General features: G+C 35.6%; 1 protein-coding gene across 1 annotated transcript in view; it reads right to left on the reverse strand.

Moving 5' to 3' along the window:
• The window catches only part of sema4gb (sema domain, immunoglobulin domain (Ig), transmembrane domain (TM) and short cytoplasmic domain, (semaphorin) 4Gb), a 73,214-nt gene that overhangs the window by 4,704 nt on the left and 51,514 nt on the right, over positions 1 to 16,996 (reverse strand). Inside the window, exons 10-14 of the mRNA XM_079577136.1 lie at positions 16,441 to 16,579; positions 16,136 to 16,358; positions 15,933 to 16,048; positions 14,555 to 14,709; positions 11,952 to 12,013 (exon numbers count right to left, since the gene is read on the reverse strand). Coding sequence (XP_079433262.1) covers positions 11,952 to 12,013; positions 14,555 to 14,709; positions 15,933 to 16,048; positions 16,136 to 16,358; positions 16,441 to 16,579 — 695 coding nt within the window. The remainder of the gene's footprint in view (positions 1 to 11,951; positions 12,014 to 14,554; positions 14,710 to 15,932; positions 16,049 to 16,135; positions 16,359 to 16,440; positions 16,580 to 16,996) is intronic.

Raw genomic sequence — 16,996 nt, forward strand, 5'->3', positions numbered from 1 at the left:
TAGTGATGCAGTGTCTGCCTTCTCAGACTACTTAACTCGCTTAGCTGATGAATATGCATGTGGGCTCACGTTGCTAAAGCTAGGGGTCAAGAAATCTGTTGTTTGAAGCCTCTTCAGAGGGATCATGTCCCAACATAGATCTGAAGTGATTTTAATCTGTCTGTAAATAAAAACCCGTTTTTAAAAGTTTACTTTTAAGTAACATTAAACAGCTATGCTTAATATCCAACGTTTTATTTCTGTTAGGGTGCTATTGTTTCTAACTTTTAATCGCACAAACATGCTGATGTAAGAACTTTTTTCAAAGTATGCTGCACTTTGGTTGTTTTTATAAGTTATATTGTATTTTGCTTCAAACTGTGTTCCTTTTGTGGTGAGAATGGGGACATAATGGCTTTTACAATAATTATAACATTTAGTTTTTTTATTTTAGTGAAATGTGTGCGGGCGTAAATACGGGGTTCTGTAAACAAAAACAACATAAAAATAAAAACGGTTTTGTTTACCGTTTGAACCAGCTGAAGAGTCCTGACCACCTAGGTGTCTAGACAAGGCTGACACCTGACATTAACATACAGTATGCGCATGATCCTCACCCCCCTCGCCACCTGCCCGGTGATAAGGAGTTTGCTCAAGGTTCTATCTGATTCTGAAAAAAGAAAAGAATGAACTATGGATCAAAGCAAAGCTTTTGCATGTCAAAGACTGACAAAGACTACAACTCCAACCCAAACCAAAAGTCATGCAAACTGCAACCACTCTTAACATAATGGAAAGTACACAAACCAAAGAAAGCACTCCAAACATCCAACCTGCGATCAATGCAGCAGACCTTCACCACCAAAATTTGACAGAGATCACAGTTTACTGGTATATTTTTCTTTAAAAGCAAAATGAAATATCAGACCTGCTCATCAAACGACAAAAACAACTCAACTACCACACCTAAATGAGCTCAATTTGTCAACCAAAACCATAATCACAAAGCTGCCAAACAAACTGAAAGAACAGTTCAGATATATTGCATGTGGCGTCCAAGAAGCACTTTCACTGACATTATAATTTTTGTTGAGTGTCAGTTAAAAATCATCACTGATCCCTTATTTGGTGAACTTCAAACTCAAAGTGTCGACTAAGAAACTGTGAAACCAAAAAACAAGACACGAACCAATCTAATATCAGATCTGTAAAAGTTAATAATCCCAACTCTACGTTTTTGTTCACAACCTGAATCTCATTATTTAAGTTGTGGTCCCAAGTTCACAACCCTGCAACATAATGGGAAGATTAATTTTGTTTAGGAAAAGAGACTTTGCTTTAAATGTTTTGGGTATGGACATTTTACTGTTTCATGTAAATGTTTCAGTGGATAAATCTATCAAACAGTGATCTGTCTGAGCTCAATCCTGATGTCCATAGTACTTTCTCAACAGTTGAATCACAGCAAGCCCAAACGGGGACCAGTGGAGTTGGTAAATTTTCAATCATTCCAGTTGATGTGAAATCAAACAACGACAATAAAATAGTTCAAACATATGCATTTTCAATAACATCAACATCAAGTTTCTGCACAGAATCACTTCTGCAAAACTCAACTTGAAAGGACAGAAAACAATTAGCAAACAATGTCACCTCAACAAACACAATCTACTTAACCTGACAATTGATCTTTCAGTTTTCCAGTTGTGATGGTAATGACTTCTATTCCGGGGGAGTCAAAAGACAATACCAGTGACAAAAGTGAGTTTGCTTAAGTCATGTGGATCTTCCAGAAATTGAGTCAAATGTTGAATTGCTAATCAGATTGACTGCTCCAAAGTTGCACTAGCCACAAAAAACAGTAAAAATGATGGCCCTTTTGCTGTTAAAACGTCATTAGGATGGATTGTAAATGGTACTTGTACGTGACATAAACATGTCAACTTTGGTCAAACTGTTCAATAATCTGCTCTATGTCACTCTGGTCTGTCCACACTCGTATTTGCTGCAAACACTTACTTCACATGCACATCTGTGAATACACTCACACTGTTGTTCTATGTTCTATGTTCATGTGTTTTATGTTTCAAGTTGCACGATCTAACGAAAAATAATTCCTAGTTGTGAACCTGCTCATAACCATGACATTAAAAACGATTCTGTTTCTGATTCAAGCAAAAAGGATTGACAAAACGGGGAAGGAATGAGAGACAAAAGTGGCAAATAATGTATACGGGAAAAACGACAATGCTATTAGCAAATTGAGTTGTTTATGGTTTGTAAAGGTTTCGAAAAACAAAGATGACAAAATAGCAAAGTATGAACATTAGTTTAGGGAAAATCTAAACTAAATGTCCTAAAGTTAAATATGGTTGCCGATGGTTAAATATGGTTGCCGATGCACACAATCTACATAACCTGACAGATGATCTTTCCGTTTCCAGTTGTTAAGGCAATGAGCGTGTTGTAAACTCAAAAGACAAAACCACAGTGTCTAAATCCAGTGTTAAACCTAGACCGAAACACATGTCAGCAAGCTGAATAATCCAACGTACTGAGAACAAATCTTAACCATTTTCACAATAATTGCATAATGTTGCCTGAGGAAGAGTCCCAAAAGAACTATATTGTAATTAGAGTAAATTCATGAGTCACAAATTAGAGTGAATATCTTATTATAAAAGATTATTCACACCAGTTTGTTTTTCATTTGATACAGCTAATAATATTCTATTACCTATTTCTTTTACATAAGATGAAAGTCATAATGATAACAGGCTGATTGTTCAAAAGGTTTTCTTTTAAAACAACTCTTAAATAAACTTATAATCAATTAATCTCTTGTTTCTTTGTTGTGAGCCACACGGTAAAGGATTTGAGAAATTCTCTGTATTTTCTTCCTTAATTTCACGAATAATCACAAAAGGGCAACATTTTTCTACACAGTAATCGTAATTTAAAATTTTAGGACTGTGTAATTCATTGTTAAAAAATGACTCAAAATGGGAAGGTTGTGTTTCTACTATGGACTCCTTGATTGCCTCTTGTTTATTTTGCATAGTTGGCAAACCTTCTCGGATTTATAAATGTGTTTGTCTTCAAGGGGGCGTCTGTGTCACTTAGACAGTAAAATGAAAACAAAAAAATGGAATTTGAATATTTACAGTATAGTTAGGTTCATTACAGCACTATATTAATCAAGCTGCACAACAGTCAGAATATTAAGTAATACTTACTATTCACAAATATAAAGAAACCACTTTTCTGTGTTTTTTTATCATGTACACATCATAAGACGATGTTTACTGTCCATTGGACATGTATTTGTGTATCCAACTCACAAAAGCAGAAACTTCAACGTGATTCAGCATTTAGCTCAGATTACCCTTTTTTAGCTAGTACAGGAGGTAAAGGCAAATCTTACATTAGAAAAGTTGTACTTTTTAAAATGCTTATATATGTTGTGATTTATATTTTTTGCTTAATTTAAACGTTTTTGTTAAATGTACACAGGATACCAATGTTATTATTTTTTGTTTCATTCGAAAGTAACAATAAAAACAGCTCCCCAAAAGTCTGAATGAAAAAAGAGTAGAAAACAAGAATATGAATCTGTTACTTTACAGTCCCTTTACATCTGTCTGTTATTTTGTTCACGTCCAACTTTTCTAAATATTTGCAGTTTTACAGATGTCGTGTGCATTTTATGTACAGCATATACAATATACAAGTAAACATGTTTGTTCAAAGTAAATATCTCACATTATCTATGTTCAAGTCTAATTTACATCCTTCTTTAACATTGCAGTTTATGCATTCTTGAATGCCAGGAGAGTTCCTGACTCTTTTACTTATTTCTGAAGTTCATACCATAAACTAATTCCTTTCACAGTTTGTTCCATTGTTTTGGAATTGATCCTGTGTGTGAAAGTTTTGAAGACTATCTAGTCGAATAGTTTTTATTTGTAAAAAGAAAAGGTTTAGTGTGCTATGTCCATAAAGGTTAAATTGTTTTATCTTTATAAACTTACTAACATTTTAATTACATTTGAATCAAGTTATAGGATTAGTAAAACAACGTGAAACTAACATGTTTTACTAAGACAAAAAATTTAATTGATATTGTAAAATTTACTTCTGTGGTAAAAGACTGCCTTAAGATTTACATTTCTGCTGAATTATCAGGGTAAACTGTGTACAGACACGGTATTATGGCGTTAAAAAAATACTATTTTATATTTCTTCAGGGCCATCACTAGCTTTCTGCTATCGTTATATGTTGTTTGGGATGCCTATTTGCCAAACTATTGCACAATGACTAGGCTAATTGCTAAAAAATGCTATTTAAAACAGACAGTACAGGGAGGTAAACTAAAACATTTTTGTTTTTGTCTTTTTAAAGGAAGATGTTGAAATTATATTTTCCATACAACTAAGAAGTATTTGAGTACCATGACCTTCAACAGAACCACAAAAGTTGCTTTGTAAATAATCAGCAGTATCTTTAAGATTATAATATAATAATTATAACTTGATCAGTAAAACAACGTGAAAGTATACATGTTTTACTGAGACAAAAAATTTAATAAATTGATATTGTAAAATTTAGTTCTGAGCAAATCAAGAAGATTGATTTGCGAGAAATTGACTTTATGTAACAGAGTGATGGATTAGGCTATTTTTACAGTGTGTTATTTATACAAAATACTTTACTTATACTTGTTTGTGCACATTACCTAGTTCTTTGATTGCATCGTTTTCTTATATGCACCTCACAGTGTAGGAGCAGCTAACAAGGGAGTCTCTCCAATTTGAGATCAATTCAGTTTTTATCTTATATGAAGTGGAAAGTCTCGCTCTTCATTTTGTTTTTAGATTTATTTTGGTCCAATCACTTTATGGAACCAGATAGTGAAATGTAGGGAGACACAACAAACAAGTTGTTAGAGGTTGACTACTCATAATAATAAGTGAAGTTTCAAAGGAACAGTGTTTGGTTTTGATTATTTGTAAATTGTTATGGCAGTTGAGAGATTTATGAGGAAAAAACACATAACATTCTTTGTGAAGTGAATTTATATAGTTGGAAGTTAGCTTCGGGATAACCGGTAGCTTCGGGATATTTGGATCTATAAGGGACCCCAGTGCACATTATTGTCTTTGCCCAATGTACTGTATGTCATAAAAGTATTTGCTTGTGGCTCATGCAAGGTAGTGAATCTCAACCGTTTTTTAGGTTAGACCTTTTGGCCTTTTATTTAAAGGGGCTGGAAGCAAGTTCGCCATTTTATACTCACTACTGCCACCTCAGGCCATATGTGTAACTGCACCTTCTATATTAAGCCCGTGCATGACGGCAATTCGGGCCGAAGTGACACATTTTTGAGTGACCGTACAGGAGTTTAGAGGCAGTTGTGGTGAACAGGTCTGAGCTCATTCTACACATTAGGACATGGCTGGAACATGTAGGGGGAGGAAAATACTTAATTTTAACATTTTTAAACTCCTTATAGTCCCTTTAACCTCCAGCTACTGCCTATTTTAAAGATACTGCTGATTATTTACAAAGCAACTTTTGTGGTTCTGTTGAAGGTCATGGTACTCAAATACATCTTAGTTGTATGGAAAATATAATTTCAACATCTTCCTTTAAAAAGACAAAAACAAAAATGTTTTAGTTTACCTCCCTGTACTGTCTGTTTTAAATAGCATTTTTTAGCAATTAGCCTAGTCATTGTGCAATAGTTTGGCAAATAGGCATCCCAAACAACATATAACGATAGCAGAAAGCTAGTGATGGCCCTGAAGAAATATAAAATAGTATTTTTTTAACGCCATAATACCGTGTCTGTACACAGTTTACCCTGATAATTCAGCAGAAATGTAAATCTTAAGGCAGTCTTTTACCACAGAAGTAAATTTTACAATATCAATTAAATTTTTTGTCTTAGTAAAACATGTTAGTTTCACGTTGTTTTACTAATCCTATAACTTGATTCAAATGTAATTAAAATGTTAGTAAGTTTATAAAGATAAAACAATTTAACCTTTATGGACATAGCACACTAAACCTTTTCTTTTTACAAATAAAAACTATTCGACTAGATAGTCTTCAAAACTTTCACACACAGGATCAATTCCAAAACAATGGAACAAACTGTGAAAGGAATTAGTTTATGGTATGAACTTCAGAAATAAGTAAAAGAGTCAGGAACTCTCCTGGCATTCAAGAATGCATAAACTGCAATGTTAAAGAAGGATGTAAATTAGACTTGAACATAGATAATGTGAGATATTTACTTTGAACAAACATGTTTACTTGTATATTGTATATGCTGTACATAAAATGCACACGACATCTGTAAAACTGCAAATATTTAGAAAAGTTGGACGTGAACAAAATAACAGACAGATGTAAAGGGACTGTAAAGTAACAGATTCATATTCTTGTTTTCTACTCTTTTTTCATTCAGACTTTTGGGGAGCTGTTTTTATTGTTACTTTCGAATGAAACAAAAAATAATAACATTGGTATCCTGTGTACATTTAACAAAAACGTTTAAATTAAGCAAAAAATATAAATCACAACATATATAAGCATTTTAAAAAGTACAACTTTTCTAATGTAAGATTTGCCTTTACCTCCTGTACTAGCTAAAAAAGGGTAATCTGAGCTAAATGCTGAATCACGTTGAAGTTTCTGCTTTTGTGAGTTGGATACACAAATACATGTCCAATGGACAGTAAACATCGTCTTATGATGTGTACATGATAAAAAAACACAGAAAAGTGGTTTCTTTATATTTGTGAATAGTAAGTATTACTTAATATTCTGACTGTTGTGCAGCTTGATTAATATAGTGCTGTAATGAACCTAACTATACTGTAAATATTCAAATTCCATTTTTTTGTTTTCATTTTACTGTCTAAGTGACACAGACGCCCCCTTGAAGACAAACACATTTATAAATCCGAGAAGGTTTGCCAACTATGCAAAATAAACAAGAGGCAATCAAGGAGTCCATAGTAGAAACACAACCTTCCCATTTTGAGTCATTTTTTAACAATGAATTACACAGTCCTAAAATTTTAAATTACGATTACTGTGTAGAAAAATGTTGCCCTTTTGTGATTATTCGTGAAATTAAGGAAGAAAATACAGAGAATTTCTCAAATCCTTTACCGTGTGGCTCACAACAAAGAAACAAGAGATTAATTGATTATAAGTTTATTTAAGAGTTGTTTTAAAAGAAAACCTTTTGAACAATCAGCCTGTTATCATTATGACTTTCATCTTATGTAAAAGAAATAGGTAATAGAATATTATTAGCTGTATCAAATGAAAAACAAACTGGTGTGAATAATCTTTTATAATAAGATATTCACTCTAATTTGTGACTCATGAATTTACTCTAATTACAATATAGTTCTTTTGGGACTCTTCCTCAGGCAACATTATGCAATTATTGTGAAAATGGTTAAGATTTGTTCTCAGTACGTTGGATTATTCAGCTTGCTGACATGTGTTTCGGTCTAGGTTTAACACTGGATTTAGACACTGTGGTTTTGTCTTTTGAGTTTACAACACGCTCATTGCCTTAACAACTGGAAACGGAAAGATCATCTGTCAGGTTATGTAGATTGTGTGCATCGGCAACCATATTTAACCATCGGCAACCATATTTAACTTTAGGACATTTAGTTTAGATTTTCCCTAAACTAATGTTCATACTTTGCTATTTTGTCATCTTTGTTTTTCGAAACCTTTACAAACCATAAACAACTCAATTTGCTAATAGCATTGTCGTTTTTCCCGTATACATTATTTGCCACTTTTGTCTCTCATTCCTTCCCCGTTTTGTCAATCCTTTTTGCTTGAATCAGAAACAGAATCGTTTTTAATGTCATGGTTATGAGCAGGTTCACAACTAGGAATTATTTTTCGTTAGATCGTGCAACTTGAAACATAAAACACATGAACATAGAACATAGAACAACAGTGTGAGTGTATTCACAGATGTGCATGTGAAGTAAGTGTTTGCAGCAAATACGAGTGTGGACAGACCAGAGTGACATAGAGCAGATTATTGAACAGTTTGACCAAAGTTGACATGTTTATGTCACGTACAAGTACCATTTACAATCCATCCTAATGACGTTTTAACAGCAAAAGGGCCATCATTTTTACTGTTTTTTGTGGCTAGTGCAACTTTGGAGCAGTCAATCTGATTAGCAATTCAACATTTGACTCAATTTCTGGAAGATCCACATGACTTAAGCAAACTCACTTTTGTCACTGGTATTGTCTTTTGACTCCCCCGGAATAGAAGTCATTACCATCACAACTGGAAAACTGAAAGATCAATTGTCAGGTTAAGTAGATTGTGTTTGTTGAGGTGACATTGTTTGCTAATTGTTTTCTGTCCTTTCAAGTTGAGTTTTGCAGAAGTGATTCTGTGCAGAAACTTGATGTTGATGTTATTGAAAATGCATATGTTTGAACTATTTTATTGTCTTTGTTTGATTTCACATCAACTGGAATGATTGAAAATTTACCAACTCCACTGGTCCCCGTTTGGGCTTGCTGTGATTCAACTGTTGAGAAAGTACTATGGACATCAGGATTGAGCTCAGACAGATCACTGTTTGATAGATTTATCCACTGAAACATTTACATGAAACAGTAAAATGTCCATACCCAAAACATTTAAAGCAAAGTCTCTTTTCCTAAACAAAATTAATCTTCCCATTATGTTGCAGGGTTGTGAACTTGGGACCACAACTTAAATAATGAGATTCAGGTTGTGAACAAAAACGTAGAGTTGGGATTATTAACTTTTACAGATCTGATATTAGATTGGTTCGTGTCTTGTTTTTTGGTTTCACAGTTTCTTAGTCGACACTTTGAGTTTGAAGTTCACCAAATAAGGGATCAGTGATGATTTTTAACTGACACTCAACAAAAATTATAATGTCAGTGAAAGTGCTTCTTGGACGCCACATGCAATATATCTGAACTGTTCTTTCAGTTTGTTTGGCAGCTTTGTGATTATGGTTTTGGTTGACAAATTGAGCTCATTTAGGTGTGGTAGTTGAGTTGTTTTTGTCGTTTGATGAGCAGGTCTGATATTTCATTTTGCTTTTAAAGAAAAATATACCAGTAAACTGTGATCTCTGTCAAATTTTGGTGGTGAAGGTCTGCTGCATTGATCGCAGGTTGGATGTTTGGAGTGCTTTCTTTGGTTTGTGTACTTTCCATTATGTTAAGAGTGGTTGCAGTTTGCATGACTTTTGGTTTGGGTTGGAGTTGTAGTCTTTGTCAGTCTTTGACATGCAAAAGCTTTGCTTTGATCCATAGTTCATTCTTTTCTTTTTTCAGAATCAGATAGAACCTTGAGCAAACTCCTTATCACCGGGCAGGTGGCGAGGGGGGTGAGGATCATGCGCATACTGTATGTTAATGTCAGGTGTCAGCCTTGTCTAGACACCTAGGTGGTCAGGACTCTTCAGCTGGTTCAAACGGTAAACAAAACCGTTTTTATTTTTATGTTGTTTTTGTTTACAGAACCCCGTATTTACGCCCGCACACATTTCACTAAAATAAAAAAACTAAATGTTATAATTATTGTAAAAGCCATTATGTCCCCATTCTCACCACAAAAGGAACACAGTTTGAAGCAAAATACAATATAACTTATAAAAACAACCAAAGTGCAGCATACTTTGAAAAAAGTTCTTACATCAGCATGTTTGTGCGATTAAAAGTTAGAAACAATAGCACCCTAACAGAAATAAAACGTTGGATATTAAGCATAGCTGTTTAATGTTACTTAAAAGTAAACTTTTAAAAACGGGTTTTTATTTACAGACAGATTAAAATCACTTCAGATCTATGTTGGGACATGATCCCTCTGAAGAGGCTTCAAACAACAGATTTCTTGACCCCTAGCTTTAGCAACGTGAGCCCACATGCATATTCATCAGCTAAGCGAGTTAAGTAGTCTGAGAAGGCAGACACTGCATCACTACAGCCATGCCAAAACAATGCATGTATCTAGGAGTTACCATTGATGGTAAACTTGAATGGAAATCGCATATAAGTATATATATATATATAAGTAACGCCGACTGTAACAAGTGAATTTCTCCTTTGTGAGATCAATAAAGGTTTATCTTATCTTATCTTAAAAAACAAAATTAGAAAAAAACATTGCTGTAGTTGGCAAATTGAAAACTGTACTCGATAAAAAATCTCTTCTATTACTGTATAACTCATACTTCCTTACCCAAATGATGGCCTGGAAATATGGGGAAAAATAATAAATCCAATACTCATCCTATTTTCGTACTCCAAAATAAGCAATAAGAATTATCACTAAAGCAGATTTCTATGCACCAACGAACCCTATCTTTGTAGAGCTGAGCCTACTGAAAATCCATGATCTTGTTGATCTAAATACATTAGTAATAGTGTACAAAGCATAATCTTCTCCCCCCTCCCATCCAGGAGCTTTTTGAACACAGGAAAAGTCAGTATAACCTCCGAGGAACTGCTATTTTCAAAAAAGCTAAAAAGAATAAAAAGAGTGGATGTATTTCTGTAAGAGGTGTTAATCTGTGGAAGATCAGTTAAAACTGTCCCAAACAGTCAAAGCTTTCAAAAAGTTGTTTAAAGCTGCTAAAATTCAAGAATATATCAGCTTAGGATGAATAAAGTAAGAAAAAATAAATCAAAAATAATAATGACATGATTTAGTTTCAACTAAATTAAAAATGTATGTATACATATTTGTTGGAATACAGAAATGTATGTGACTAACTCCAGATACATGCTTATTTCTCTTCTGTTTGACACTTGATATTGTTCATTATTAATGTTTGTGTTTTGTTTTTCTCTGGTGGAAGTCTGGGTAAACTGGGTTAGACGTATTAAGTTTTCACTTCAGCCTAAACCCTTTCGGTCGTGTTGTACACAAAGAATTGGAAATGTTTTTACATTTAAAGGAATGAACTACTACTACTGCATTAGCTCAAAGACACCCAAGTCAGACACAAAAACACTGCTCTATCTGTAACGTTAATTCAGTGTTTGTTTTCCTATGGAAAACGGTAAACAAAACCGTTTTATTTTTATGTTGTTTTGTTTACAGAATCCCGTATTTACGCCCGCACACATTTCTCTAAAATAAAATAATGAAAACAACACAATATATTATTATCACTATTCTTATTAGTATTGTATTATTCCACTAAAGAAACATTACAGAAGTAAAGCTTACAAACTAACAATCAAAATGACTTTGGAATAGCCAAAACTAGTATAACTAAGTTAAGACTAATAAAAATGAAACATTGCAGCTTAGCTCTTAAAGCATAGCTGTTTAATGTTACTTAAAAGTAAACTTTTAAAAACAGTTTGTCACACACAACATCGTCAACCAATTGTCGTTACAGCTATTGGGTCACATGCTTTATCATCAGGGGAAGGGTGAGAGGAGGGGGTCTGCTGTGGTGTGAGGTCGTTACAGCTATTGGGTCACATGCTTTTGCATCAGGGGAAGGGTGAGAGGAGGGGGGTCTGCTGTGGTGTGAACCGGTTGCCCATACACCTGCATGCAGGTGCCCCATGCACCTGTAGTGGCGCCATTGTGTCTAGACACCACGTGGGTTAGGGAGGTGTGATTGTTTACACATAATTAGCATAACAAAGAAAAAATTAGCATAACAAAAAAAGCAGTCCCATTATTACTACTGGCGAGGTTCCGAATAATGAAATAATCCCATAATGGCGATCGAAGTCACAGTTTTAGAGGAAGAGCTAAGCAGCAAAACCAGTTAGTCATCTTATAATCTGTGTGAAAGGTGCACGGTGTAAGCAGCCACATTGTAATGAAGTAGTAGTCATAGTTGCAGTAGTGGTAGTGGTAGTGGTGGTCGCCGTCCTAGGCTACTGTGTGTTGTGTGGTACGTACTTTTCCCTGAGTTGTCCTTGCAGCCTTTCACTCCTCTCAGGATATCTTGAGTTAAGTTTAACCTGTGAAAAAGAGATTCATATTTTGTAAATTGACATTTCCTGCCGAAACTTGGTGATAAATCATGTAAAAGCTGATGTTAAGCTTTTTTGTTGCCAGAGGATCGCATTAAAATTCTCAGGCAATTTAGTCTTGTTGGCAAAAAATCAGCAAGGACTCCATCAGTGCCAAAAAGAAAAAGTGCAAGTAACTTCTACAAAGGTTTCTTTAAAAATAATCAAACTTTAAATATTTTTTCTTTGTTATTATTAACATGACTATTATTGGATAAGCTGATACAAGAACAAGAGTGTAGAGTGTAACTTTGTAGCTGAGGGAAATTAACGTTATGTGATGTGTTTAAAATCTGGTATTCCTGAATGTTGCAGCCTATTGTTTTATATAGATATAAATTCAGATATAATTACGTTTCACTTTTTGCCTCTCTTTATGCAACAGCTGCTATTAAACTAAGCCATAACTGCCAGGCTCTGTGCATACAGATGAGAGCACTCCGGCTCCACCTGTCTTTAAAAGAACATTATCATAATAAAATGTGCACAGACATAAATTGTGCAGTCTTCTATTACACTAATGCAGTGCAGCTCCACAGGAGGCTTTTGTTTCGCCTGGTAATGAAGATTAAGATGTTTCCAAGTCACTTTCGCAGAGGGAACAGGGATGTGCATCGAGATTGGAAAATGCTGGAGTAGAATGTAATTACACTAAATAAAAATCTCGACTTTACTACAAAACATACTGAAGCCTATATACAGTCTGGAGACATTTTTTGAAGCATATGTTTTGCATATAATACAATTTTATTCAAATTGGGAAAAAATGTTGGCCAAGCTGGATAATCCCATTCTGCTCTGTAACAGCTCATTGTTTGGAGTTTGGATTTTAAAGCAGAACTAAGTAACTCATGCCTAAATACTACGCTGACAGGAAAGACAAAGGGAGAGAGGGATATTCCACATTGCGCCACAACCCAAATACACAATGGAGATATTTTTTGTCACTCAAACTTGGCTGTAAATACTGCTAAAGTGGTGCTAGCCCACAGTTAGTTTTGCCCGTTAGCCTGTTAGCTTCTTCTTCATAATTCCATTAGTGTGCATTGCACCGCCGGGTCAGAGCAGGGAAAGTTTCAAATGTGGTTTTCTGGCCAGAGACACCAGGGGGAGATGAAAGACCCCCCCAATCATCCCATTAACACTTGTATTACCCCCAGAGGAACTACAAAAATGATTTATTAAAGTAAAAAAGTTGCTTAGTTCTGCTTTAAGAAGTAAAAGGAATTTGTGCTAAATGGTACGGGACTGAAAAACATCTATTTCTTGTTTAAGAGAACCCATCTCCAGATCTCGAGCCAGGATCAAAAGTGTTATTAAAAGTATTAGTACTGGATTCACACACTAAGAATAGATTTAAAGTTTTTTTCTACCTCTCGCTCCAAGTTAAATGTTTGATATGTGTGCGTCTATATCTTATGTTACAGAACCATGGCCTTTTCAATATCTAAGCTTGATGTTTCACCTGAATTCCAGTCGAGTAACCCTCACAATGTAGAGATTTACAAATGCAAAGGCGCGTATTTAAAATGCACTTTTTATTTTCCCTCTAAGCCGTGACATGGAGCTTTAGATATTCAGTTGGAAGGGGGCACGAGTTGTATAAATTTTTCATTAGCTTTTCACTAAAGATGAGCAAGAGAGAAATATTAATCGCGGAGCAAAAAGGTCATGTGATGTAAAAATATACACTAGGTCAGGCTCATAAATCTCTTTTCGGAGGAGATTATATAAAAATTAAAAAGGTCACTAGTTTCCCGTGGGTTTTACAGCTGCACACATTTAGTCCCGTCTAATAAAAGCTGTAAGTGTTATATTGCCCAAGTAGATGTAATAGATGCCACGGAAATGATTGCATTTCTACAATAAGTCTATATGGGCAATGCTGCAGCCTCAAAGCATTATTGCCCAAGTCATGTTTCATTCTTGGAGATCGGAATGAAACGAATACTCCTACCTGACATATAAAGGTTTATTTCATCTTTTCATCATATATAGAGAGTTTAATTTGAAGAACTGCTTTAAGAAGATGAACAGAAAGTCCTGAAGGGAACAGCCAGGCCTTGCACAGTTTTGTGATTTTAAAAGAACAATCTGTGATCCCTAAAATAACAGTTCATCTTCATATATATCCCTCTCTAAAGAAATGTGTTCCGTCTGCCAAATCTGTGCAGCTCAGGCGTGCAGACAGAGCAAGTTTGGCTTTTGTGTTTGTCTTTCTCTTCACCGCCGTCACTGATGAGAGTGCGACCATCTGCACCGCATCCGAGAATTTGTCTTTATTTCATCTGAGGTAACGAGATTAAAAATGCTCTTTTTCCGCGGTTGTGCAACATCAGAGAACAAAACGGCATGTGTGTTTTTAGGTCCTGATTAAAACAGCTTGACTCTTGCTTTTGATAGTAACAAGCCTTTGAGAGACACTGTGGAATGAATACCGTAGCAGTCAGTAACACAATAGCATTATCGTTATGTTGTGAAGCCCTGTACCTTTGCGAGCGTGTAGCGATCTCCACACAGACCCTCCCGTCCCAGGCACAGAACGGGTCTCTGGCAAAAACACAGTCGTAGCAAGAAGTGTACCTCCTACACCAGGACATCGGGATCTGCACCACGCCAGAGTATGAGCCCACATAGATACTCCTCTGCAGAAAGACAGGACACATTTTACTGCAACATTGTTATAAGACACATATACAGTATGATCCACTAAGCTTAGACCTCATATTCCAGGGTCCAAGTAAAATCGAATGCTATTTTACTGCTAATTAATGCCCAAATACTATATTTTTTTATGCCATGAATGCAAAAAAGTGCATGTTATTTCTTAAGATTTGCAAACATTACATCAGTGGAACGAGGGGAAATGTGGATATTAAAAAGCAAATCGGATACAACGGGCAACTTTTAAGAGATCGCTTGTGTACAATTACAGCCCAAACTGCAGTTGATTGTACATAATATTTGTTTTTCAGACAAATCTATGCAGTAAACAGAGTCAAGCAATGTGATTATTTCCCCAAATGCCAGTTTGAATGAACATTTAAGGCCTTAATTTTGGCATGTAATTTCATAATTTATTGTCTTGATACTGATGATGCTTTTAGGATCAAACTAAACCCACTTGTTCATTCAAGCATTTAACTTAAGCAGATTAAGGGTTGTTTTACGACCATTATGTTTTGTGTAATTAATTTCTATTTTCATTGTTATTTTGTGACTTCTCTATTCATCAGAAGAAGAAGGAAGAAGAAGAAAGAAGAAGGAAGAAGAAAGAAGGAGGAAGAAGAAGGAAGAAGAAGAAGAAGAAGGAAGGAGAAGGAAGAAGAACAAGGAAGATTAAGGAAGAAGAAGAAAGAAGAAGGAAGAAGGAGAAAGAAGAAGGAAAAAGAAGGAGGAAGAAGGAGGAAGAAGGAGAAGAAGAAGGAAGGAGAAGGAGGAAGAAGAAGAAGGAAGATTAAGAAAGAAGAAGGAAGAAGGAAGAAGAAGGAAGAAGAAGGAGGAGGAAAAAGAAGGAAGAAGAAGGAAGAAGAATAAGCTTTCACAGGCATAGTGACAACGCGCTTTACAGGAGACAATTATATCCATAGACTCTTGCTGATGCTTTATAATGTCACACAGAAACTCTGCATTCAGTTAAAACAATAATATCTGTGAACAATAATCTTAATTTGGCAATATATTCTGCAGTCCTGGTACAAAGTGATTAAATGTGAGTGTTGTTGCCATAGCAATTAGGTGAAAAGGGCACCCATAACAGGAAATGTTACAGTACGTATCTATATTTCAGAGAAATGCCAGAAAGTAGCTGTCAGTTTCTGCAGTATATAAAAAATAAACTTGTCATATCACTAAAAATCCCACGTACCAGTTCTGTTGATATCACCATGCTCTCAACGGGCTGCGGCCTATCAAATAACTGCAGCTCCTCTATGATGTGCATTTCCCCGTCAATGCTTACAGCTCTGTGCAGCCATCCGTCATCTGAAAGACACCAGTGAACTTTGTATTTGCCTCCTCCGCGGATACGGAGGTCAATCAAACTTTAATACGAAAACATATTGGACTCACCGGTGCCCAAAAAGAGGATCGTATAAACATTTCCGTCCAGCGCTCGCTCCCTGTGCACGACGATCTTTACGTAGTTGACGCTTCTCTTGAAAAGCAGAGGCCTGGCGCCGATTGGGTGGATCTGGTTGGCCATGAGCGGGTGTCTCCGGGCGAAGGTGAGGACGTTGTCGGGAAGGTCGCGGGAGGAGTTGATGTTTAGCGACCTGTGTATGTCTGTTATACACTGGATACAGAGAAAACACAAAGAGAAAAAAGAATTAAAAAGGATAGTTTGTCGCTAATTAAGTCAACATTTTACTACTCACTGATCCAGGTCTCGGTTCTGGGACCTTCCCTGTGTATTCCCTCCATTTTGCATCCTGCACCTCCATGTAGGGCCCATCAAACACCCTCTGTACGTCTGAGAAGGCAAACTGGCAGACGGCCGACGCTTTGATATTCTTCCTGAAAGACAACACCACATCACTGAAGCACGCTCGGTCCGCAAAAAATGCCAACCAGACGTTTATAATGATGATGATGATGAAATGAAACTCGTCTCGCTTGTCACTAATAAGAAAAGTGCGGCAAATACATCTAAATGGGTTTTATGGTTAATAAATCTTGTAACAGCAAGTACCTTATGCGTATAGGTGTAATAAATGAGTAGACAAATTGCTGAGACAAAATCAATCAAATCAAATTTTATTGCCATAGCCCAGTTTGTAAACAACAGTTTCCAAAATGCTGCACTGAACTGAGGTTAAAGGGACTATACAGAGTTTAAAAATGTTAAAATTAAGTATTTTCCTCCACCTACATGTTCCAATAATGTCCTAATGTGTAGAATGAGCCCAGACCTGTTCACCACAACTGCCTCTA

The sequence above is a fragment of the Gobius niger genome (genome assembly GCF_951799975.1).
Source record: "Gobius niger genome assembly, chromosome: 19".
Classification (NCBI taxonomy): Eukaryota; Metazoa; Chordata; class Actinopteri; order Gobiiformes; family Gobiidae; genus Gobius; species Gobius niger.